At 41.4% G+C, this 19,258-nt stretch overlaps 2 protein-coding genes across 2 annotated transcripts in view; both read left to right on the top strand.

Annotated features, from left to right (window-relative positions):
* The window catches only part of LOC138975106 (phosphatidylserine decarboxylase proenzyme, mitochondrial-like), an 86,544-nt gene extending 79,349 nt beyond the window's left edge, over positions 1–7,195 (top strand). Inside the window, exon 7 of the transcript XR_011458510.1 lies at positions 7,072–7,195. The gene's annotated coding sequence lies outside the window, so the exon portion shown is untranslated. The remainder of the gene's footprint in view (positions 1–7,071) is intronic.
* On the top strand, positions 1,295–18,820 carry LOC138975109 (2-oxoglutarate and iron-dependent oxygenase domain-containing protein 2-like). Its single transcript, XM_070347766.1, has 6 exons — positions 1,295–1,455; positions 10,340–10,396; positions 10,661–10,771; positions 13,728–13,824; positions 15,535–15,659; positions 16,390–18,820. The coding sequence occupies exons 1-6, from the start codon at positions 1,327–1,329 to the stop codon at positions 16,933–16,935; spliced, it is 1,065 nt and encodes a 354-aa protein (XP_070203867.1). The 5' UTR covers positions 1,295–1,326; the 3' UTR covers positions 16,936–18,820.
* The last annotated feature ends 438 nt before the right edge of the window (positions 18,821–19,258 follow it).

Genomic DNA, 19,258 nt, shown 5'->3' with positions numbered 1-19,258 from the left:
AAACTGACACATATTTGATAGTTCAACAATTTTAGATGAAAAACTGTTATCAAAAGCACAAATCTATGTGTAGCTAACTCACATAGAAATGTGTGGCTGTGCTGGTTATTGATTCTCTGTGTACAACTACAACACAGGCACACAACAAACAAACACAGAAATGTGTGGCCGTGCTGGTTATTGATTCTCTGTGTACAACTACAACACAGGCACACAACAAACAAACACAGAAATCTGTGGCCGTGCTGGTTATTGATTCTCTGTATACAACTACAACACAGGCACACAACAAACAAACACAGAAATCTGTGGCCGTGCTGGTTATTGATTCTCTGTATACAACTACAACACAGGCACACAACAAACAAACACAGAAATGTGTGGCTGTGCTGGTTATTGATTCTCTGTGTACAACTACAACACAGGCACACAACAAACAAACACAGAAATCTGTGGCCGTGCTGGTTATTGATTCTCTGTATACAACTACAACACAGGCACACAACAGACAAAACACAAAAAACAACAAAAAGTAATAAATATATATGTAGTTTCTCTAAAGGCAGAATATCAAACCTGAAAAGAATCAGTGTTTCCAGTTCCTCAATGGTTTCTAGTTTGTACCTCCAGTTCCTAGACCTTTTTTTTAAACCCTTTAAAACAAAAAACAAAAAACTCCATTCCCCACATGCCTGGGTAATAAAAATAATTAAAACATAATTTTAAAAATGAATCAAAAAGATTTTTTCTTTCTGAAAAACTTTTTTTTTTCAAATGACTGACCGACTCACTCACCCATCGGCAGAAAGAAGGGTTTCTCCATTTATTTATTTTTCCCCCGTTCGGGTGTACATGTATAAATTTAATAACATTCTTTTTCATAGGCTCTAATTCTTTTGGCGATGTTTGGGAAATAAATCAGCCCATTACCCGTGTAACACCGACATTATCGAAACACGACAAGCTGCTGTGCAACAAACTCGGCAGACCAATATACTCAATCATAACAAGACTACCGTTGTCGTGTGCCTCTGGTGGAGGTGGACGACGTGTTTATTGGTATGGAATTGCGCCCTAGAAAATGTTGGATGCATCTAACTCTTACCTCCTTCTTGTTTTTAGTTTTTAAAGAAAATATTAGAAGAGAGGAAGAAGATGTACATTTCGCAAGAATAAATTAAGAGCGGACAAAAATTTAAAAAAATATAGCGGAAGCAAGAATATATATATCATTTTGGTTTTCTACTCACACAATATGCCAACACCAAATGCAAATCCACTGTTTTAAAGTTTTCAATCCAAGGGAGAGCATGCATGTTGTAAAACATGGAGGGCCTGTTGAAGACTCAAACTTTCGTTTGCTCGTGTTTCTTCACTCATAACTTTTACATTAAAAGGTACAATCTCCATGTCGTTTTCTACGATCGGAATCAGTTTCAAGAAAACTACATGAAGGTGAGTTTAAGTGTATGCGAGCGATCGATACCGTTTGGTGTTGGGTCTGTGCCTTCTGTTGTTGAAAAATGCAAACTGCGTATTTTACGTTCTTCTTCTTCTTCTTCTTCCCGTGGGGGACCGGATCCAATTTCTTGGATGTTGAAGGTCCCGCGGTGATGTCCATACACTGTTGGCCCCCATTGCGGTCTGTGCCAGTCGTGTAAGGAAGTTAAAAAGCCAAAGCTGGGGGAGGGGGGGGGGGGGGGGTAGGGGGGATGCAGGAGGGCAGTGGAGAGGAGCTTGGCTAGGTTTTGGGGTTATTAAAACTTTGTACAATCCATCAACAGCTATGGGAGGGAGGTGGATGGCTGCAGGGCTCTGCTGCCACCGAGTCGTGACATGAACGTTGGAGTTATATTCGGGTAATCTTGAACTTTAGCGTGTTAAATTCATAGCTCATAATTCAGAGGCATTTATATTATTATAACCTCCAAATTTGCAGAACCTGCACTTGTATAGCAGAACAAGTCATTTTAGATCCCTTTGAAGTCACGGAATGAACTCCGATGAACTGTACAAATGCATTTCGTTTACATGTGTGGTGGAGCGCACGCGGGTGTTGCAATTACAAAAAAAGTGAGAGGGAGAGAATACACAAACAATAAAAGTTCGATGAATGCATTGAATGATGTTCTCTGTCCTCTTTATTGCACAACACTCACGCACACAATCACCAAGCATTTAAAATAAAAGTTAAAAATAGGTTCGTCAGACTAATGCTACTTTTCAATAAACACTTTCAACACTTAGTCTGAAAAAGGTGGAAACACATACTCCAAAATGTGGTGTCAGAAGTGGGGTGAGGCAAATCTCTACATCGAAAAGGTTCTGTTGCCACAACACTATAAAGTCACTGGTGTAAACACGGTAGTAAACACGCTATGATAAAACACGGTAGTAAAACACGCTATGCTATACATACACGGCAGTAAAGCACTACCTAGAACTAACACGCTATCCCACCAAGAGTCCGCTCGGCTGGTCTACATCATCTCTGGACACGAAACACTCCCTGGTTCACAACAGCATTCGGTTCCAGGACATACAGCCAACACACACTCCATCACTCCAATTGGTACACACCAACACACACTTTTTCACTTCACAAATGCATCACAAATGCATAATTCATCCAAAGGCCGGCAAGGCTTGACATGTTCTTTCTCTGCCAGTCCAGGCCACAAGTGCGCGTTTGTTTCAACTTTGGCCGAGTTCATTACAACTTTTACTCATTTTAGTCGGGAAAAGGGGAAGGGGAAAGAGGGTCCTATATGACGCTGCTTGATTATGCGTCGTCACCCCAAACATTCTTTTATCAATACGATCTAAACTAATTTAACTTATTAAGAACAAAACTAAGCATTCCCCATTCAGGAATATTCAAACAAATGCATAGTCTGTGTGTTTTCATTCAAACCGAACACGCAGACGTAACCGATAGACACAAGCTGACACCCCTGTCTGTGAAATGACGAAACCCTAAAACCTACGTCATACCTACGTCATACCTACGATAACAGCCTACGACGCAATACAGGCGCTAGAAATTATAATTCTATTGACACAGTCACACAATGTCAATACAGATTTCTCTCACTCACCACATTCTCCCCAACTTAGCATGACTTCTCCTGAAGGCATGTCTTGGAAACAAAAACATGATGTTAAAACCTAAACACCAAAGAAGTTTCAACAACCAATCAAAACTCAAATTGGGCTAACCTATATCTTCAGCCGTCGCAAGTCTCAGTCACAAAAGCTAATCCTGAGTAACACATTTCGAACCTACACGTCAACCACTATTTAAAGATGCATTGACTGTACCGAAACTATTACCACATTTCGAACCTACATGTCAACCACTATTTAAAGATGCATTGACTGTACCGAAACTATCAACACATTTCGAACCTACATGTCAACCACTATTTAAAGATGCATTGACTGTACCGAAACTGTTAACACATTTCGAACCTACATGTCAACCACTATTTAAAGATGCATTGACTGTACCGAAACTATTGCTAACAAAGACTTCGACTTGTTGATGATACAGATCAGGAGGTGGGAGGGGGGGGGATTCTCATTGAATAATAAAAGAAAATGATCCTGAGGACAGAGAACAACGTACTGTCAAGGACGCCAAATTTTTTTTCCACAACAAAGTAACCTTAGAACATATTTACATGCCTAACCTGCACTAAACAATAGGCAACACAGAACAGCTGCTCCCCAACTTTACTTGAACCCACTCCCTAAGAATCCAATAATGTTTCCATGATCCGAAGGAACCGAGGGAGTACGTCAACTGCACGCGAATGCACTGTGCGGGGTTCCTTGTACAAGTTAGTATATAACATTTAATAATATGTAGATATATCCTTCCCTCCCAATATGTTCGATATGTTTGATATTTTTGATATTTGGTATTTCAACAATTAAATGTTGCTCACCATGTTTGCTTAAAACAAATTAACTAGCAACGCATAACCCAAGCCCCAGACTTCGCATGGTTACCGTTTCAGGGCGATCCCGGTGAGAAGACACTGTGGGGTGCTCATGGGACTACCACCCACTGCCTCTTCCATCTCACCGTCGCGAACGTTTCAGGGCGATCCCGGTGAGAAGACACTGCGGGGTGCTCATGGGACTACCCCCACTGTATCTTCCATCTCACCGTCGCTCATGGTGAACAATAAAACAAAAATATCACACAAGTGACACTATTCTGCTCACATGTATACAAAATGCTTGAACATAAACACAGCACACAAAATGAGGCAAATATGCAGTAATGTTCACTAGACCCACAAGTCCACGAATTCAACAAAATGTCACTACCGGGTCAGTAGCAAGACATGATAAAGCAGATATACAGAACGCACACGGTATCAGGACGCCTGTTCCGCATCAGCCACTGTTCCTCTGTGGAAGATATTTAAAAATTCCACTCACCATTGGCCGTCGATACGTTCCACTAAATGTCCTTTCACATTACCGGCACGTGCAGAAACAAACACAGTCACCACAGATCCTCGGAAATTGACGGTGTTAAAGTCGTCCACTCCCTGGGGTTGGTCGATAGTCGAGCTGGAGTCTCTCCTCCAAAGTCCGTCCATCACCGGGTCGTTCCAGGTTGGTGACGGGTGGTTCCAGGTTGGTGACGGGTGGTTCCAGGTTGGTGACGGTTGGTGACGGGTGGTTCCAGGTTGGTGACGGGTGGGATAGCGTGTATACCTAAACTACTACTACTGTACTACTTTCTATTCTCAAAATATGTGTCCATTTATCTATACTGTCGGGCGACGCCAAAATGTGGTGGAGCGCACGCGGGTGTTGCAATTACAAAAAAAGTGAGAGGGAGAGAATACACAAACAATAAAAAGTAGTTTGAATACATTGAATGATGTTCTCTGTCCTCTTTATTGCATAACACTCACGCACACAATCACCAAGCATTTAAAATAAAAGTTAAAAATAGGTTCGTCAGACTAATGCTACTTTTCAATAAACACTTTCAACACTTAGTCTGAAAAAGGTGGAAACACATACTCCAAAATGTGGTGTCAGAAGTGGGGTGAGGCAAATCTCTACTTCGAAAAAGTTCTGTTGCCACAACACTATAAAGTCACTGGTGTAAACACGGTAGTAAACACGCTATGATAAAACACGGTAGTAAAACATACACGCTATGCTAAACATACACGGAACTAACACGCTATCCCACCAAGAGTCCGCTCGGCTGGTCTACATCATCTCTGGACACGAAACACTCCCTGGTTCACAACAGCATTCGGTTCCAGGACATACAGCCAACACACACTCCATCACTCCAATTGGTACACACCAACACACACTTTTTCACTTCACAAATGCATCACAAATGCATAATTCATCCAAAGGCCGGCAAGGCTTGACATGTTCTTTCTCTGCCAGTCCAGGCCACAAGTGCGCGTTTGTTTCAACTTTGGCCGAGTTCATTACAACTTTTACTCATTTTAGTCGGGAAAAGGGGAAGGGGAAAGAGGGTCCTATATGACGCTGCTTGATTATGCGTCGTCACCCCAAACATTCTTTTATCAATACGATCTAAACTAATTTAACTTATTAAGAACAAAACTAAGCATTCCCCATTCAGGAATATTCAAACAAATGCATAGTCTGTGTGTTTTCATTCAAACCGAACACGCAGACGTAACCGATAGACACAAGCTGACACCCCTGTCTGTGAAATGACGAAACCCTAAAACCTACGTCATACCTACGTCATACCTACGATAACAGCCTACGACGCAATACAGGCGCTAGAAATTATAATTCTATTGACACAGTCACACAATGTCAATACAGATTTCTCTCACTCACCACACATGCGTCAAAGAATGAATTATTCTCTTCTTCTTCTTCCGTAGAGGACTGGGTTCTTGCGAACGTCTCAGAGTCCTGCGGTTGAGTCACTGTTACCAAGAGTGGCTAACTTTTTTTTTTTTTTTTTTTTTTTTTTCTTTCTCTCTTTCTTTCTTTTTTTTTTTCTTTATTACTTCTTTTCTTTTTTGAACCTCAGTTACAATATGACTCGCTACGAGTATGATACTGTGAGCGAAGCTGAACAGTTTAAACGTAAACAGAATGGGTTATAAATAATAATAATATCATTCTTTCGTTTAACATGGACAATCTTCGAAAATGTACAATATTTTCAATCAATTATAATTTAGCTATAATTCTCTCCGTCAACTGGCATTTGCACACTTTCTCTCTTTCTCTATCCTCTCTCCCCATCCTCTCTCTCCCTCCCCTCCCCTCTCTCCCTCTCTCTATCTTTAATCGTCCTCTCTCTCTCTCTCTCCCCCTCTCCCCTTCTCTGTCTCTCTCACCCTCCCTGCCACTCTCTCTCTCTCTCTCTCTGATACTGTGAGCGATGCTGAACAGTTTAAACATAAACCCTACCATTCTCTCTCTCTCTCTCTCTGATACTGTGAGCGATGCTGAACAGTTTAAACATAAACAGATAGGGTTATAAATAGCAATAATATCATTCTTTCGTTTAACATGGACAATCTTCGAAAATCTCTCTTTCTCGCTCTCTCTCTCCCACCCCTCCCTCCGCTCTTTCTCTACCTCTCTCTCTCTCTCGCACCCTCCCCTTTCCCCCTCTCTCTGTCTCTCTCTCTTCCTCTCTCAATCTCTCTCTCTCTCTCCCTCTCTCTCTCTCTCTCTCCCTCTCCCTCTCTCTCTCCCTCCCTCTCTCTCCCTCTCTCTCTCTCTATTACCATGGTTGTGTTTAAATGAATTAATAATAATGATATATTTTGCTGTTCGTCATAATTGTTTTCATCATTGGTTCACCTTAGTTAATACATTGACATTTGCAACGAGTCATTTACAATAGCATGATAGTACTGGGTTTCTCAGTCAAAAAGCCGAATGGAGAGCTCTCTTTCAAATATACAATTTGGGTCAAAGCCTTCTCCGTATTTGTATATACTTATTGACATTTTTGCAACAAGCAGAATAAAGTTAATATTTCTTATAGTTTGGTCATGTTGCTTGTTTGGTTGGAAACCAAACAAGAAGGGCAAAGCCCATACGACTCACATGCTTTACACATTTTTCCTACCAAAATACATGTGACCTTGACCCAAGGTCAAGGTCATCCAAGGTCATGCAACACAAAGCTGTTAATTCAAGACATAGGAAGTACAATGGTGCTTATTGGCTCTTTCTACCATGAGATATGGTCACTTTTAGTGGTTCACTACCTTATTTTGGTCACATTTTATAAGGGTCAAAGTGACCTTGACCTTGATCATATGTGACCAAATGTGTCTCATGATGAAAGCATAACATGTGCCCCACATAATTTTTAAGTTTGAAACAGTTATCTTCCATAGTTCAGGGTCAAGGTCACTTCAAAATATGTATACAATCCAACTTTGAAGAGCTCCTGTGACCTTGACCTTGAAGCAAGGTAAACCAAACTGGTATCAAAAGATGGGGCTTACTTTGCCCTATATATCATATATAGGTGAGGTATTCAATCTCAAAAACTTCAGAGAAAATGGGAAAAATGTGAAAAATAGCTGTTTTTTAGGCAACATTTATGGCCCCTGCGACCTTGACCTTGAAGCAAGGTCAAGATGCTATGTATGTTTTTTGGGGCCTTGTCATCATACACCATCTTGCCAAATTTGGTACTGATAGACTGAATAGTGTCCAAGAAATATCCAACGTTAAAGTTTTCCGGACGGACGGACGTCCGGACGGACGTCCGGACGGACGGACGGACGGACGACTCGGGTGAGTACATAGACTCACTTTTGCTTCGCATGTGAGTCAATAAAACGTCAGTTTCTTTTAATTTTATCTGTGAACCTGTTTTTATATAGATTTGCTTTTCTACGTTCTTCCAAAAAAGTGATATTCTTGGGCATTTAAAGAAAAAATGTTCAATGAAATCAATATCTCCACACAGACTACAGCGATTGTTTTCACGTTTTTTCATTTTGTGTAGTAAGATATTAGTGGGGTAGATATTATGCAATATCTTCCAGTGAAGTAGCCTTAGTCGCTCTTCCTTGGTGCAGTTGTTTGCTATCATCCAATGATTTCTTTCTATTTTATAGTTATATTTATTCATCCAAAAATGTACTGAGCAAGGAGTATTTGCTTTTTGTTTGGTAAGTAGGGATCTAAATTTTTTGGGAGTCCAGAGAGTGGCTAGCTCCGGCAAACAGGGAGATTAAAAAGGTGGGGAGGTTTAACACTATGTACAGGGGAGGGTGCGTTCAAGTGGCTCTCATGCCCGACTGCAGGAGACTGCCGCCGAGACGGGAGCGAAACGACTCCAGGGAGGGGGCCGACGATACCAGTGTTGGCAACTTATTCCATTCGGAGATTGTGCGGGGGAAAAATGAGTTTGAAAGGGCTGGGTGGAGGGTGTACTCCTGGTGCAGCCGGCCAGCTCCCCGTGTTCGAGGGTCAGAGGGAGAGGTATACGCCGCTGCGGCGATGGCTACTATAGTGAGTTTTTGATTTTGTACAACATCACTAGTCGCATGTTTTGGCGGCGGGTCTCCAGGCTGTCCCAGTTGAGTTTGTTGAGCATAGTGGTAACGGAGCCAGGGTTCCTGTCTGTGTAGTTGTTGAACACATAATTATAGCTGCTCGTCGCTGGACCTTTTCAAGTGGAGCCTTTTCCTGTTCAAGGTGGGGGTCCCTTACTGTTACAGCATACTCCAGGGTGGGCCTGACCATTGTGGTGTAGGTTGCCTTCTTCGCCTTTTGGGTACACTCCCTGAAGTTGCGTAGCAGAAAACCAACAGTCCGGTTCCCTTTAGCAGCCACGTTGTAGATATGGTGGGTCCATGTGGAATTGTTGGAGATGTAAGCGGCGACAGGGGAGGCCTTAGTGATGTCCCTAGAATGACAACGTAGACATTCTCGGGTCATTTTCGTCGATCAAACAACCGAATTAATTAATTATCAGACCTGTTTACCAGTACGATTTGGGCGTATTTTGTACGCCAAATTATTATCGGTACGCAAATACGCGACACACGCACAAAATACGCCTAAGAAAAAGTCTAGAATATGTTTTCCGGTGTTGGTGTGCTGATTACGGAATGGTACAACTGATACCAGTTTCGGTCGAAGGGAGATAACCATGACAGCGAGTCTTCAGCTGTGGAAACCTTGTTCAGTTGTTGGCACGTGCGATCGTCTGGATAATCGTGGCAAAATGAAGCGGAAAAATGTGCCAGTTTCGGATGACTGTACCAAGTCTAAACAGCAGAAGCAGCAGATTTTCTTGGAGAAATATAAGAAAGAGCCAGGAATTGTGGAGTCTACTATGGGAAAAAGTCATGCACACTGCAAGTATTGTAAATCAGATTTCTCCGATGCCCATCAGTGCTGGGAAATATGACATCGAACGACACTGCAGTTCTAAAACTCACCTGGACAAGGTTGCTGCTAAGAAATCCGCTGAAAGCTGCCAAGGAATTATGAAGTTCATTCCCACAAAGCAAATCCTGCCAGAAGAAAAGGCTGTAGTCCGCGCTGAAGCAGTGTTTTCTGAGATGATTGTATAAATGAACTTGCCACTGTCAACCGCAGAAGCAGTGTTTTCTGAGATGATTGTATAAATGAACTTGCCACTGTCAACCGCAGATGTTATTTCACGAACTTCATCTTTTCATTATCAATCTGTTTGGAAGACACTGGTTATAATGCTATAAACTGACAGGTAAATAAAATTGTTTTATTCCTGTTGTAATGGAAGGAGTTAAATTCTGAAGGTGTTCACAAGACATGCTATTCTAACACGGGCAAACACATTTGCACCCACGCGTACATTTTCCCTACCCCATATGGCTTTGCTTGCAAAGTACACCAACTTTTTGAAAAAATACACTCAACTTTTTGGGAAAGTACTCTTGCCTCGGGTTTAGGGTAAACAGGTCTGAATTATGCTTAAGTTTGGAGCTCAATCCGTCAATGAAATTCACGACAAATGTTCTTTGGCTTGATTGCATTTACAGGGACCTGTATTTGCGAGCAAAGAGTGTTAGTTGTCTGCCGTTGATTTTCATGTGCTGTTTAGCAGGCTGCTTATGAGGCAGATTTAATGGGGGTTAATTTTTCCCATTTATTTTATATTTAGTTTGTTGATAGATGTATCATGTTATGCACATGCAATGACAATTATTAAATTAAAGCATACAGCAGACCTATAATATATGTTCCTTATGTGGTTGTTTTTTCATGAATCTCCATACATATCCATTTTTATATATATCATTATCACTATCAGACTATGATGTCTTCTTTATGTCAACAGATTCTGAGGAACAAAGGTTGTGTGACAGAAAAACAGTTTCAAGAGGTTCTCACAGAGGTAAATAATGTATTGCAGAATGTATATTATTAGTTTGTGTTTGTGTGTGTGTGTGCTTGTTTTTTGTTAAATCTCAAAAGTACATTCTTAATTTCCTTTTCATATCAGAGAAGGGGGGGGGGGGATAATTCTATTGATTCTATGGATGCATTAATTTGACCCACGCTTTTGCTGTGACGAATAAATAATTTCTTTGTACCATCTCTGTCCAATTTAAGTTGCATTCTGTAAATGTTTATCGCTAAATTTTGTTGTTTATACAAGATCGAAAATGAAGCATCCCGAAGAAGAAACCTGGGTGAGGCATCACTGTCGAGACGGAGAGAGATAAAGGAGAAATATGTACCTCGACACAGAGAGGTCTATGAACTGCAGGTATATTTCTTGTTGTGATAAGTATTGTTTGTTAATAACATTAACAGGCGTTAATTGTTGTTACATTGAATTATTCATACTGGTTGAATGAATACATCATGGATCATTTTAAAACTGCTAATTTTTTTTCAAAATACAAATTCTGTGGAATTGAATGGTCATCCTGGACCTGTCAAGATGCTGCTTTCCAGAATTTCATGAAGTGCAACACACAAAAATGGTCAACTCTTCGAACTGAGACTCAGCATAAAAATTATCTTGGTTTGATTTGTGGCAATGCACTACTGGTTTAAATGCTATCAGACTCAAATATTTTACTACAGTTGACCCCCCCCCCCCCTTTTAAGACCCCCGAATTTAAGACTTCCTCCCTTTATGTCCTTAGTTTTTGAGTCACTTGAGAAAAAGTGACTCTATGTAATCGGTCAGTGTTAGTCTGTCCGGCCGGCCGGCTGGCCGGCCGGCCGGCCGTAGACACCACCTTAACGTTGGACTTTTCTCGGAAACTATCAAAGCGATCGGGCTCATATTTTGTTTAGTCGTGACCTCCAATGACCTCTACACTTTAACGATGGTTTCGTTGACCTTTGACCTTTTTCAAGGTCACAGGTCAGCGTCAAAGGAAAAATTAGACATTTTATATCTTTGACAAAGTTCATCGGATGTGATTGAAACTTTGTAGGATTATTCTTTACATCAAAGTATTTACATCTGTAGTCTTTTACGAACGTTATCAGAAAAACAAGGGAGATAACTAGCCTTTTCTGTTCGGCAACACACAACTTAACGTTGGGCTTTTCTCGGAAACTATAAAAGTGACCGGGCTCAAATTTTATGTGAACGTGACTCATTGTGTTGTGAATAGCAATTTCTTCCTGTCCATCTGATGCCTCATATAATATTCAGAACTGCGAAAGTGACTCGATCGAGCGTTTGCTCTTCTTGTTTGGATTCCTATCCATATCCTCAGTAAATGTACCCCCATTTTAAGACTCCCTCCATTTTAAGACTCCCTCCATTTTAAGACTCCCTCCACTTTAAGACCTGATGTTGTCCGATGTTTGGGTGTTGTCAAAGAGGTTCCACTGTACATGGTAACATGCACTGTTTTGCTGTTAAAACATTCATTGTTTATAGAATCTAACTCTTTTGTGTTTAATAATAATAATTGTCAGTAAGTACTGGTGTCACATGACTTATGTAAACCAGTTGATTGGCTAATGGCGATGCGCTAAAACTGTTAGCGCACTCCAAGAGTGCGCTAACTTTTCCACAGAGCGTATTCTTCCGCCCTTTGCCTAAGCGAGACTGTACTCTCATCCTCAGAATTAATTAATGACATGTAGCTTATATTCTCCATAATACCAAATGACCATAAATTTCCTGCTTCTCAATTAAAGCAGAAGTGGGGGTTTTCTGACAGATTGCATGTGCCTGTGCCACAGTGCCACTGATCTAAAAATAGAAGCCGCTGCGTCTCATCTAATTTTCGACTTGCATAGATTCTTCTCATATGCCGTGTTAGTGGCATGTAGTGTAGCTTATTATCCACATTACCAAATGATGAGTTAGTGTACAATTCCCAGCGGCTAACAGAAACACAAGTGTTATTCCGATAACGTACCAGCTAGACCAGCATTTGGAAGTCGACTGACTCGATCGACTCTGTCATACGTAGCAGACTACACTGAAATACGACTGCATCAGTTCAGTAAATGAATGGTTTCCGAATTATTATTTCAAGGCAAGAACAATCGGAACCGAAAACGTGTAGGGTTCAAAACGTTCTTACCATATAAGACTTATTACCAGCCTGCCTCATGCGTGCAGACTCAATGCAACGTGATGAGCAATTTTTGTTTTTGAAATGAGACTGCAGTGGTTCGATTGCCCTAGCCTAGCAGACGACATAAACCCCGCTCAGCAAATTAACATGTTGGGCAAATGTGAACGAAAAAACGATGGGGATATAATACGTGTAGAGTTCAGAGCATTTATCGTTCATATTTAGTACCAGACTTCCCGATGAGTGAAGACACAACACGAGAGACATACCACATTTATTTTGAAAATGTGCTAACCGTCGACAAGTCATTTCAATTCAAGGGGCACCACTCTGCACAATCAATCTGCCAAAGCTCGACTGGAGGTTTTGAATCGCTAATTACTTAGAGCACAGTCCTTTCTCCGAGTTCAAATGAGGTCTCTATGAAAGATCATCACTTTTTAGCTTAACACTACACTGGAATTTACCAACAGAAATTAAAACAAGAGTTTGCGTGTGACGAAAGCACGACACACTTGAGACAGCCCACACAAAAGTAGATCTTACACGACCTGACCACACAGTTCTGCCTATCCAAATGCACGTAGCAAAATGTGCGTTTTGAATCATCTTTTTTTCTCTGGCGGTACTGACAATATCGTTATTGAAACAATCCCAGTGCACTAAGGGATTTATAGAGCAAATCTCGAAAATAATTATTGAACTCAGCGCTATAAATCCCTTAGTGCACGGGGATGTCTCAAAAACTAAATTAATGAGAGCTTATATAGCGCGAACCACAGTAAAGTCTGCTCTCCGCGCTTTATGTATTAACTATGAATAAAACTATACTATTTAAACATCAAATACATATGCATTCTTACAAAATAACGCAACAATAAATTTACAGCAACACATAAAGTAACACATTATAGATCTACTGATGGACAATAGTTGCCATGCAATAAATGCACAAATCACAATGAATATTGAAAAATCTCAACTTAAAACACACACACACACACACACATACCACATACACACACCACATACACACACACTCATGCACACACACACACCACATACGCACATACACACATACACACCACACACACACCCACACACATACACATACACACACACATAAACACACACACACACCTTACAACTGTGTTTGTTTCTGTTACCAAGGACAAGTTTCTGCACCCAGAGTTTTTGTCCCTTGTGGCGGAGGCAAAGACAAGCACAGCCACTGTTGAAAGTCTGCTTTTAAGGATGTCCTCAATGGGTAAGAAAATGGCAGGAATGCAGTGGAACCGGCGTTTTAAGATCTCCAAATATCTGACAACATCGGGTCTTCAAAGGTGGACATCTTCAATTGGCGCTAAATTTACACAGGTTGCAAACCAAAACCAACAATGATATAAAAAAAACATCAACCAAGTCTTGAAAATGGGAAAGTCTAAAATCAGGGGTCCTACTGTATGGCTTTAATTTCAAGATTCTCTCAGAATTCTTTGTCTGTGTGTCCAAGATGTACTTTTATTGTCTTGTTTTGTTAAAGCCTCACTCAGCCTCACGTAAACCATCAGTTGCTGGTCACAGACACTGTCAGGCGTTTACACACAGTACAAACATCCTTTCGTTTAAACACTTACCGCTAGAGAACATCCTAGGTGCCCTCCATAAAGAGCGAGCATTTTTCAAAGAATTTATTTTTGCATGGCCTGCCGGATTTACTTTAAAACAAATCGGAAGCCTTGTTTTGGCACTAGACCTAACTTTTAAAATCTAAATGATAAATTGACAGCTTGTTACACAAACTTTCTTAAATCATAAAAGAATTATTTTTTCATCAAGACAAGAGCAGTACAATTCGAAGTTTTGAAAGTTTAAAAAAAAAAGGGAGCCCGGAAGCAGGTCACGCAAGGTCGTGTGTGCCCAAGCAGACACATTTTCTGCATATTGCTGGCTTCTTTGAAGCCAACTCCTGCCGATAAGTTTATGTGATTCGCAGTCGTTTGTTGCATTTTAGATTCAGAGGTACACAATAAAGTGCTATTGCAGATACCGCGAGTTGCATTGAAACCACAAACTGACGGCTAAATTGTGAAAAAAAGGAAAGTGGGTCACACGGGTCTACGATGGCTCAGGGATTGAATTATGGGTTACGCATGCTAAATAGCCATTCAGATTAGACGTTCCTTCATCTTCTTCTTCTGCGTTAACGAATAATGGACTGAAAATGCCACATACACTCATGTTTTTTTGCACGAGTGGGTTTTTACATGTATGACTATTTTTACACCGCCATTCAGGCAGCCATACACCACTTTCGGGGGATTAAACGTTCCATTAACTTACCATATTATTGTTTTTGAGTCACTTGAGAAAAAGTGACTCTATGTAATCGGTCAGTGTTAGTCTGTCCGGCCGTCCGTAGACACCACCTTAACGTTGGACTTTTCTCGGAAACTATCAAAGCGATCGGGCTCATATTTTGTTTAGTCGTGACCTCCAATGACCTCTACACTTTAACGATGGTTTCGTTGACCTTTGACCTTTTTCAAGGTCACAGGTCAGCGTCAAAGGAAAAATTAGACATTTTATATCTTTGACAAAGTTCATCGGATGTGATTGAAACTTTGTAGGATTATTCTTTACATCAAAGTATTTACATCTGTAGCCTTTTACGAACGCTATCAGAAAAACAAGGGAGATAACTAGCCTTTTCTGTTCGGCAACACACAACTTAACGTTGGGCTTTTCTCGGAAACTATAAAAGTGACCGGGCTCAAATTTTATGTGAACGTGACTCATTGTGTTGTGAATAGCAATTTCTTCCTGTCCATCTGATGCCTCATATAATATTCAGAACTGCGAAAGTGACTCGATCGAGCGTTTGCTCTTCTTGTTTGATTCTTGATTGTTGGCACGTTAGCAGTCTATTATCCTGTGAATTGTTTTATATTTAAAGTTTTTGTTTGGTTTTGTACAGGGCAAGAGGTGTACTCATTCCCACTCTTCACACAGCAGTTTTGTCGGCTTGTCCTGGAGGAGCTGGAACACATTGAACACAGCGCCTGTCACAAGGGACGGCCCAACACCATGAACAAACATGGGGTACGCTATTCTGTAATCAGTGGAACCCCGATTTTAAGACCTGAAAATCTGAGAAAATCAGGCCTTAAAAAAAAGTAGTCTTAAAATGGGAGGTAGATTTACAGAGGCTATAGATAGAAACTCTGAGAAAACAGATCAGTCTTAAATTGGAGTCTTAAAATGGGGGTTCCACTGTATGCTGAAAGTTGATTGTGTCTCAGTGTGAAAGGACTGAACGTCATCTTCTCAGAGCTTGTATTGAAGAACCTGTTAACCCTTACACTGGTGCAATTCTGTAACACATGTTACATAGCCACTGATGAATTAACAGAGAGAAAAATAAAGAAAAATGGTCATATAGGTTTTCGCATCCATGGGAGGTAATCGGAACCGACCAAACAGACTGAGCCAGTAGCGCGACATTATGTCGTGACAGCCAGGTGACAGTATATGTAAAGTAGCGCAACAACCAGCCTAAGGGTTAATACCAACCACTGATGAACATTGGAACCTGTTTATAACAACCATTCATACAGTACTCGCACACTTTCCACCCTGCTGTCAGTTCTATTGTCTGTATTATGAGCGTGTGTCTGTGCACTTAAAAGACCGCTGGGTCGAAGATCAGTGACTGTATCCTATTGTTTTGTCATAATTAAACGTTCCTCTAACATACCTTGTTTGCTTTTTGATTCTGTAAGTTCCATTACCTCGTTAATGCAATAGGTATAATTGATTGTGATTGATCCAGGTGCTGTTGAATGAGTTCGGATTCAACAAAGGGCTGCTGAAACCTCTGCGACGCCAGTACCTGTCTCCCATCACCGCCCTCCTCTACCCAGTCTGGGGTGGCGGCTGTCTCGACTCGCACAAAGCCTTCTCCGTCACCTACGACATGGGCCACGACCTTGACCTTGGCTGTCACTATGACAACGCTGAAGTGACCTTGAACGTGTGTCTTGGCGACGTCTTCACGGGAGGACGCTTGTACATTCTGCCCATGCAAAGCGATGTGGATACGGCAAAGTCCACAAATTCTATAAAGTGCATGCATTACCCAGGATGGGGTGTGCTCCATCGGGGTCGGCAACGCCACGGGGCGGAGAAACTTGTGAGCGGGAAGAGGTGTAACTTGATCATGTGGTTGAGGTCGTCATCTGTGCGCAACAAGCACTGTCCCATGTGCAGAGGGGTTCCCAAGTTGATGCAAGTGCCTGGACTTGACGACGGCTTCAGAATTTCTGATAGTGGTGGGAATCAGTCTGAAGAGAGTGTGGATGCTTGTCGAGCGGTTTGACCTTGTGGCTGAGGTCGTCCGCCGTTAGCAGTGTCTTATGTGAGGTGAAGTTTCAGCATTGGTTAAGACTTTCCGATGATTGTGGTGGTTCTTGGGGTTTAGGGTTCTTATTCTTCATCATAACTATCTTGGGGTTTAGGGTTCTTATTCTTCATCATATCTATCTTGGGATTTTTGGACTGCACAGTTTGGATGACATGGGTTGTGTACGACCCACATTTTTTTGAAGATTGATTCAACTTAAAATGTATGGCTCGCACACACCCCATGCCATCCGAATACTCAATAGGGTTAAACACAATTTCATTCCTTCTCAAATTACATGTGACTTGTCCATGACCCACATCATCCAGACCGTGTAGTTCATATTACATGTGACTTGTCCACAACCCACATCATCCAGACCGTGTAGTTCAAATTACATGTGACTTGTCCATGACCCACATCATCCAGACCGTGTAGTTCATATTACATGTGACTTGTCCATGACCCACATCATCCAGACCGTGTAGTTCAAATTACATGTGACTTGTCCATGACCCACATCATCCAGACCGTGTAGTTCATATTACATGTGACTTGTCCATGACCCACATCATCCAGACCGTGTAGTTCATATTACATGTGACTTGTCCACAACCCACATCATCCAGACCGTGTAGTTCATATTACATGTGACTTGTCCACAACCCACATCATCCAGACCGTGTAGTTCATATTACATGTGACTTGTCCACAACCCACATCATCCAGACCGTGTACTTCAAATTACATGTGACTTGTCCATGACCCACATCATCCAGACCGTGTAGTTCATATTACATGTGACTTGTCCACGACCCACATCATCCAGACCGTGTAGTTCAAATTACATGTGACTTGTCCATGACCCACATCATCCAGACCGTGTAGTTCATATTACATGTGACTTGTCCATGACCCACATCATCCAGACGGTGTAGTTCAAATTACATGTGACTTGTCCATGACCCACATCATCCAGACGGTGTAGTTCAAATTACATGTGACTTGTCCATGACCCACATCATCCAGACCGTGTACTTCAAATTACATGTGACTTGTCCATGACCCACATCATCCAGACCGTGTAGTTCATATTACATGTGACTTGTCCACAACCCACATCATCCAGACCGTGTAGTTCATATTACATGTGACTTGTCCATGACCCACATCATCCAGACCGTGTAGTTCATATTACATGTGACTTGTCCACAACCCACATCATCCAGACCGTGTAGTTCAAATTACATGTGACTTGTCCACAACCCACATCATCCAGACGGTGTACTTCAAATTACATGTGACTTGTCCACAACCCACATCATCCAGACGGTGTACTTCAAATTACATGTGACTTGTCCATGACCCACATCATCCAGACCGTGTAGTTCAAATTACATGTGACTTGTCCACAACCCACATCATCCAGACCGTGTAGTTCAAATTACATGTGACTTGTCCACAACCCACATCATCCAGACCGTGTAGTTCATATTACATGTGACTTGTCCATGACCCACATCATCCAGACGGTGTAGTTCAAATTACATGTGACTTGTCCACTACCCACATCATCCAGACCGTGTAGTTCATATTACATGTGACTTGTCCATGACCCACATCATCCAGACCGTGTAGTTCAAATTACATGTGACTTGTCCATGACCCACATCATCCAGACCGTGTAGTTCATATTACATGTGACTTGTCCATGACCCACATCATCCAGACCGTGTAGTTCAAATTGTTATCATTTATTTGTTTGTTTGAAAGATATTTCTTTAGAAAGTTGTTGGTGGTGTTTAAGGTTTACCTGATTTAGTCTCAGGGAGTCAAGCTGAAACTTCCAATAGTTTCAGAGTTACAGAGACTTTTTAAGGCACTGGGTCTTTGTCTGTGTCTGTGTCTGTGTCTGTGTCTGTGTCTGTGTCTTTGTCTGTGTCTGTGTCTTTGTCTGTGTCTTTGTCTGTGTCTTTGTCTGTGTCTGTGTCTTTGTCTGTGTCTTTGTCTGTGTCTTTGTCTTTGTCTGTGTCTGTGTCTGTGTCTGTGTCTTTGTCTGTGTCTTTGTCTTTGTCTGTGTCTTTGTCTTTGTCTGTGTCTTTGTCTTTGTCTGTGTCTGTGTCTTTGTCTGTGTCTTTGTCTTTGTCTTTGTCTGTGTCTGTGTCTGTGTCTGTGTCTTTGTCTTTGTCTTTGTCTGTGTCTGTGTCTGTGTCTGTGTCTGTGTCTTTGTCTGTGTCTTTGTCTTTGTCTTTGTCTGTGTCTGTGTCTTTGTCTGTGTCTGTGTCTTTGTCTGTGTCTT

Source organism: Littorina saxatilis, linkage group LG9 (assembly GCF_037325665.1).
Source record: "Littorina saxatilis isolate snail1 linkage group LG9, US_GU_Lsax_2.0, whole genome shotgun sequence".
NCBI classification, from domain to species: domain Eukaryota; kingdom Metazoa; phylum Mollusca; class Gastropoda; order Littorinimorpha; family Littorinidae; genus Littorina; species Littorina saxatilis.
Note: the sequence above shows the minus strand (reverse complement) of the source record. Positions and strands in the feature narration are given on the sequence as shown.

Bases quoted from the DNA above. Each gene is read 5' to 3' on its own strand.
- LOC138975109 (XM_070347766.1), top strand. From the start codon at position 1,327: ATGGAGGGCCTGTTGAAGACTCAAACTTTCGTTTGCTCGTGTTTCTTC. The intron at 10,772-13,727 runs GTATATTTCTTG...TCTGTTACCAAG, and splicing joins GAGAGGTCTATGAACTGCAG to GACAAGTTTCTGCACCCAGA. The intron at 15,660-16,389 runs GTACGCTATTCT...TGATTGATCCAG, and splicing joins ACACCATGAACAAACATGGG to GTGCTGTTGAATGAGTTCGG.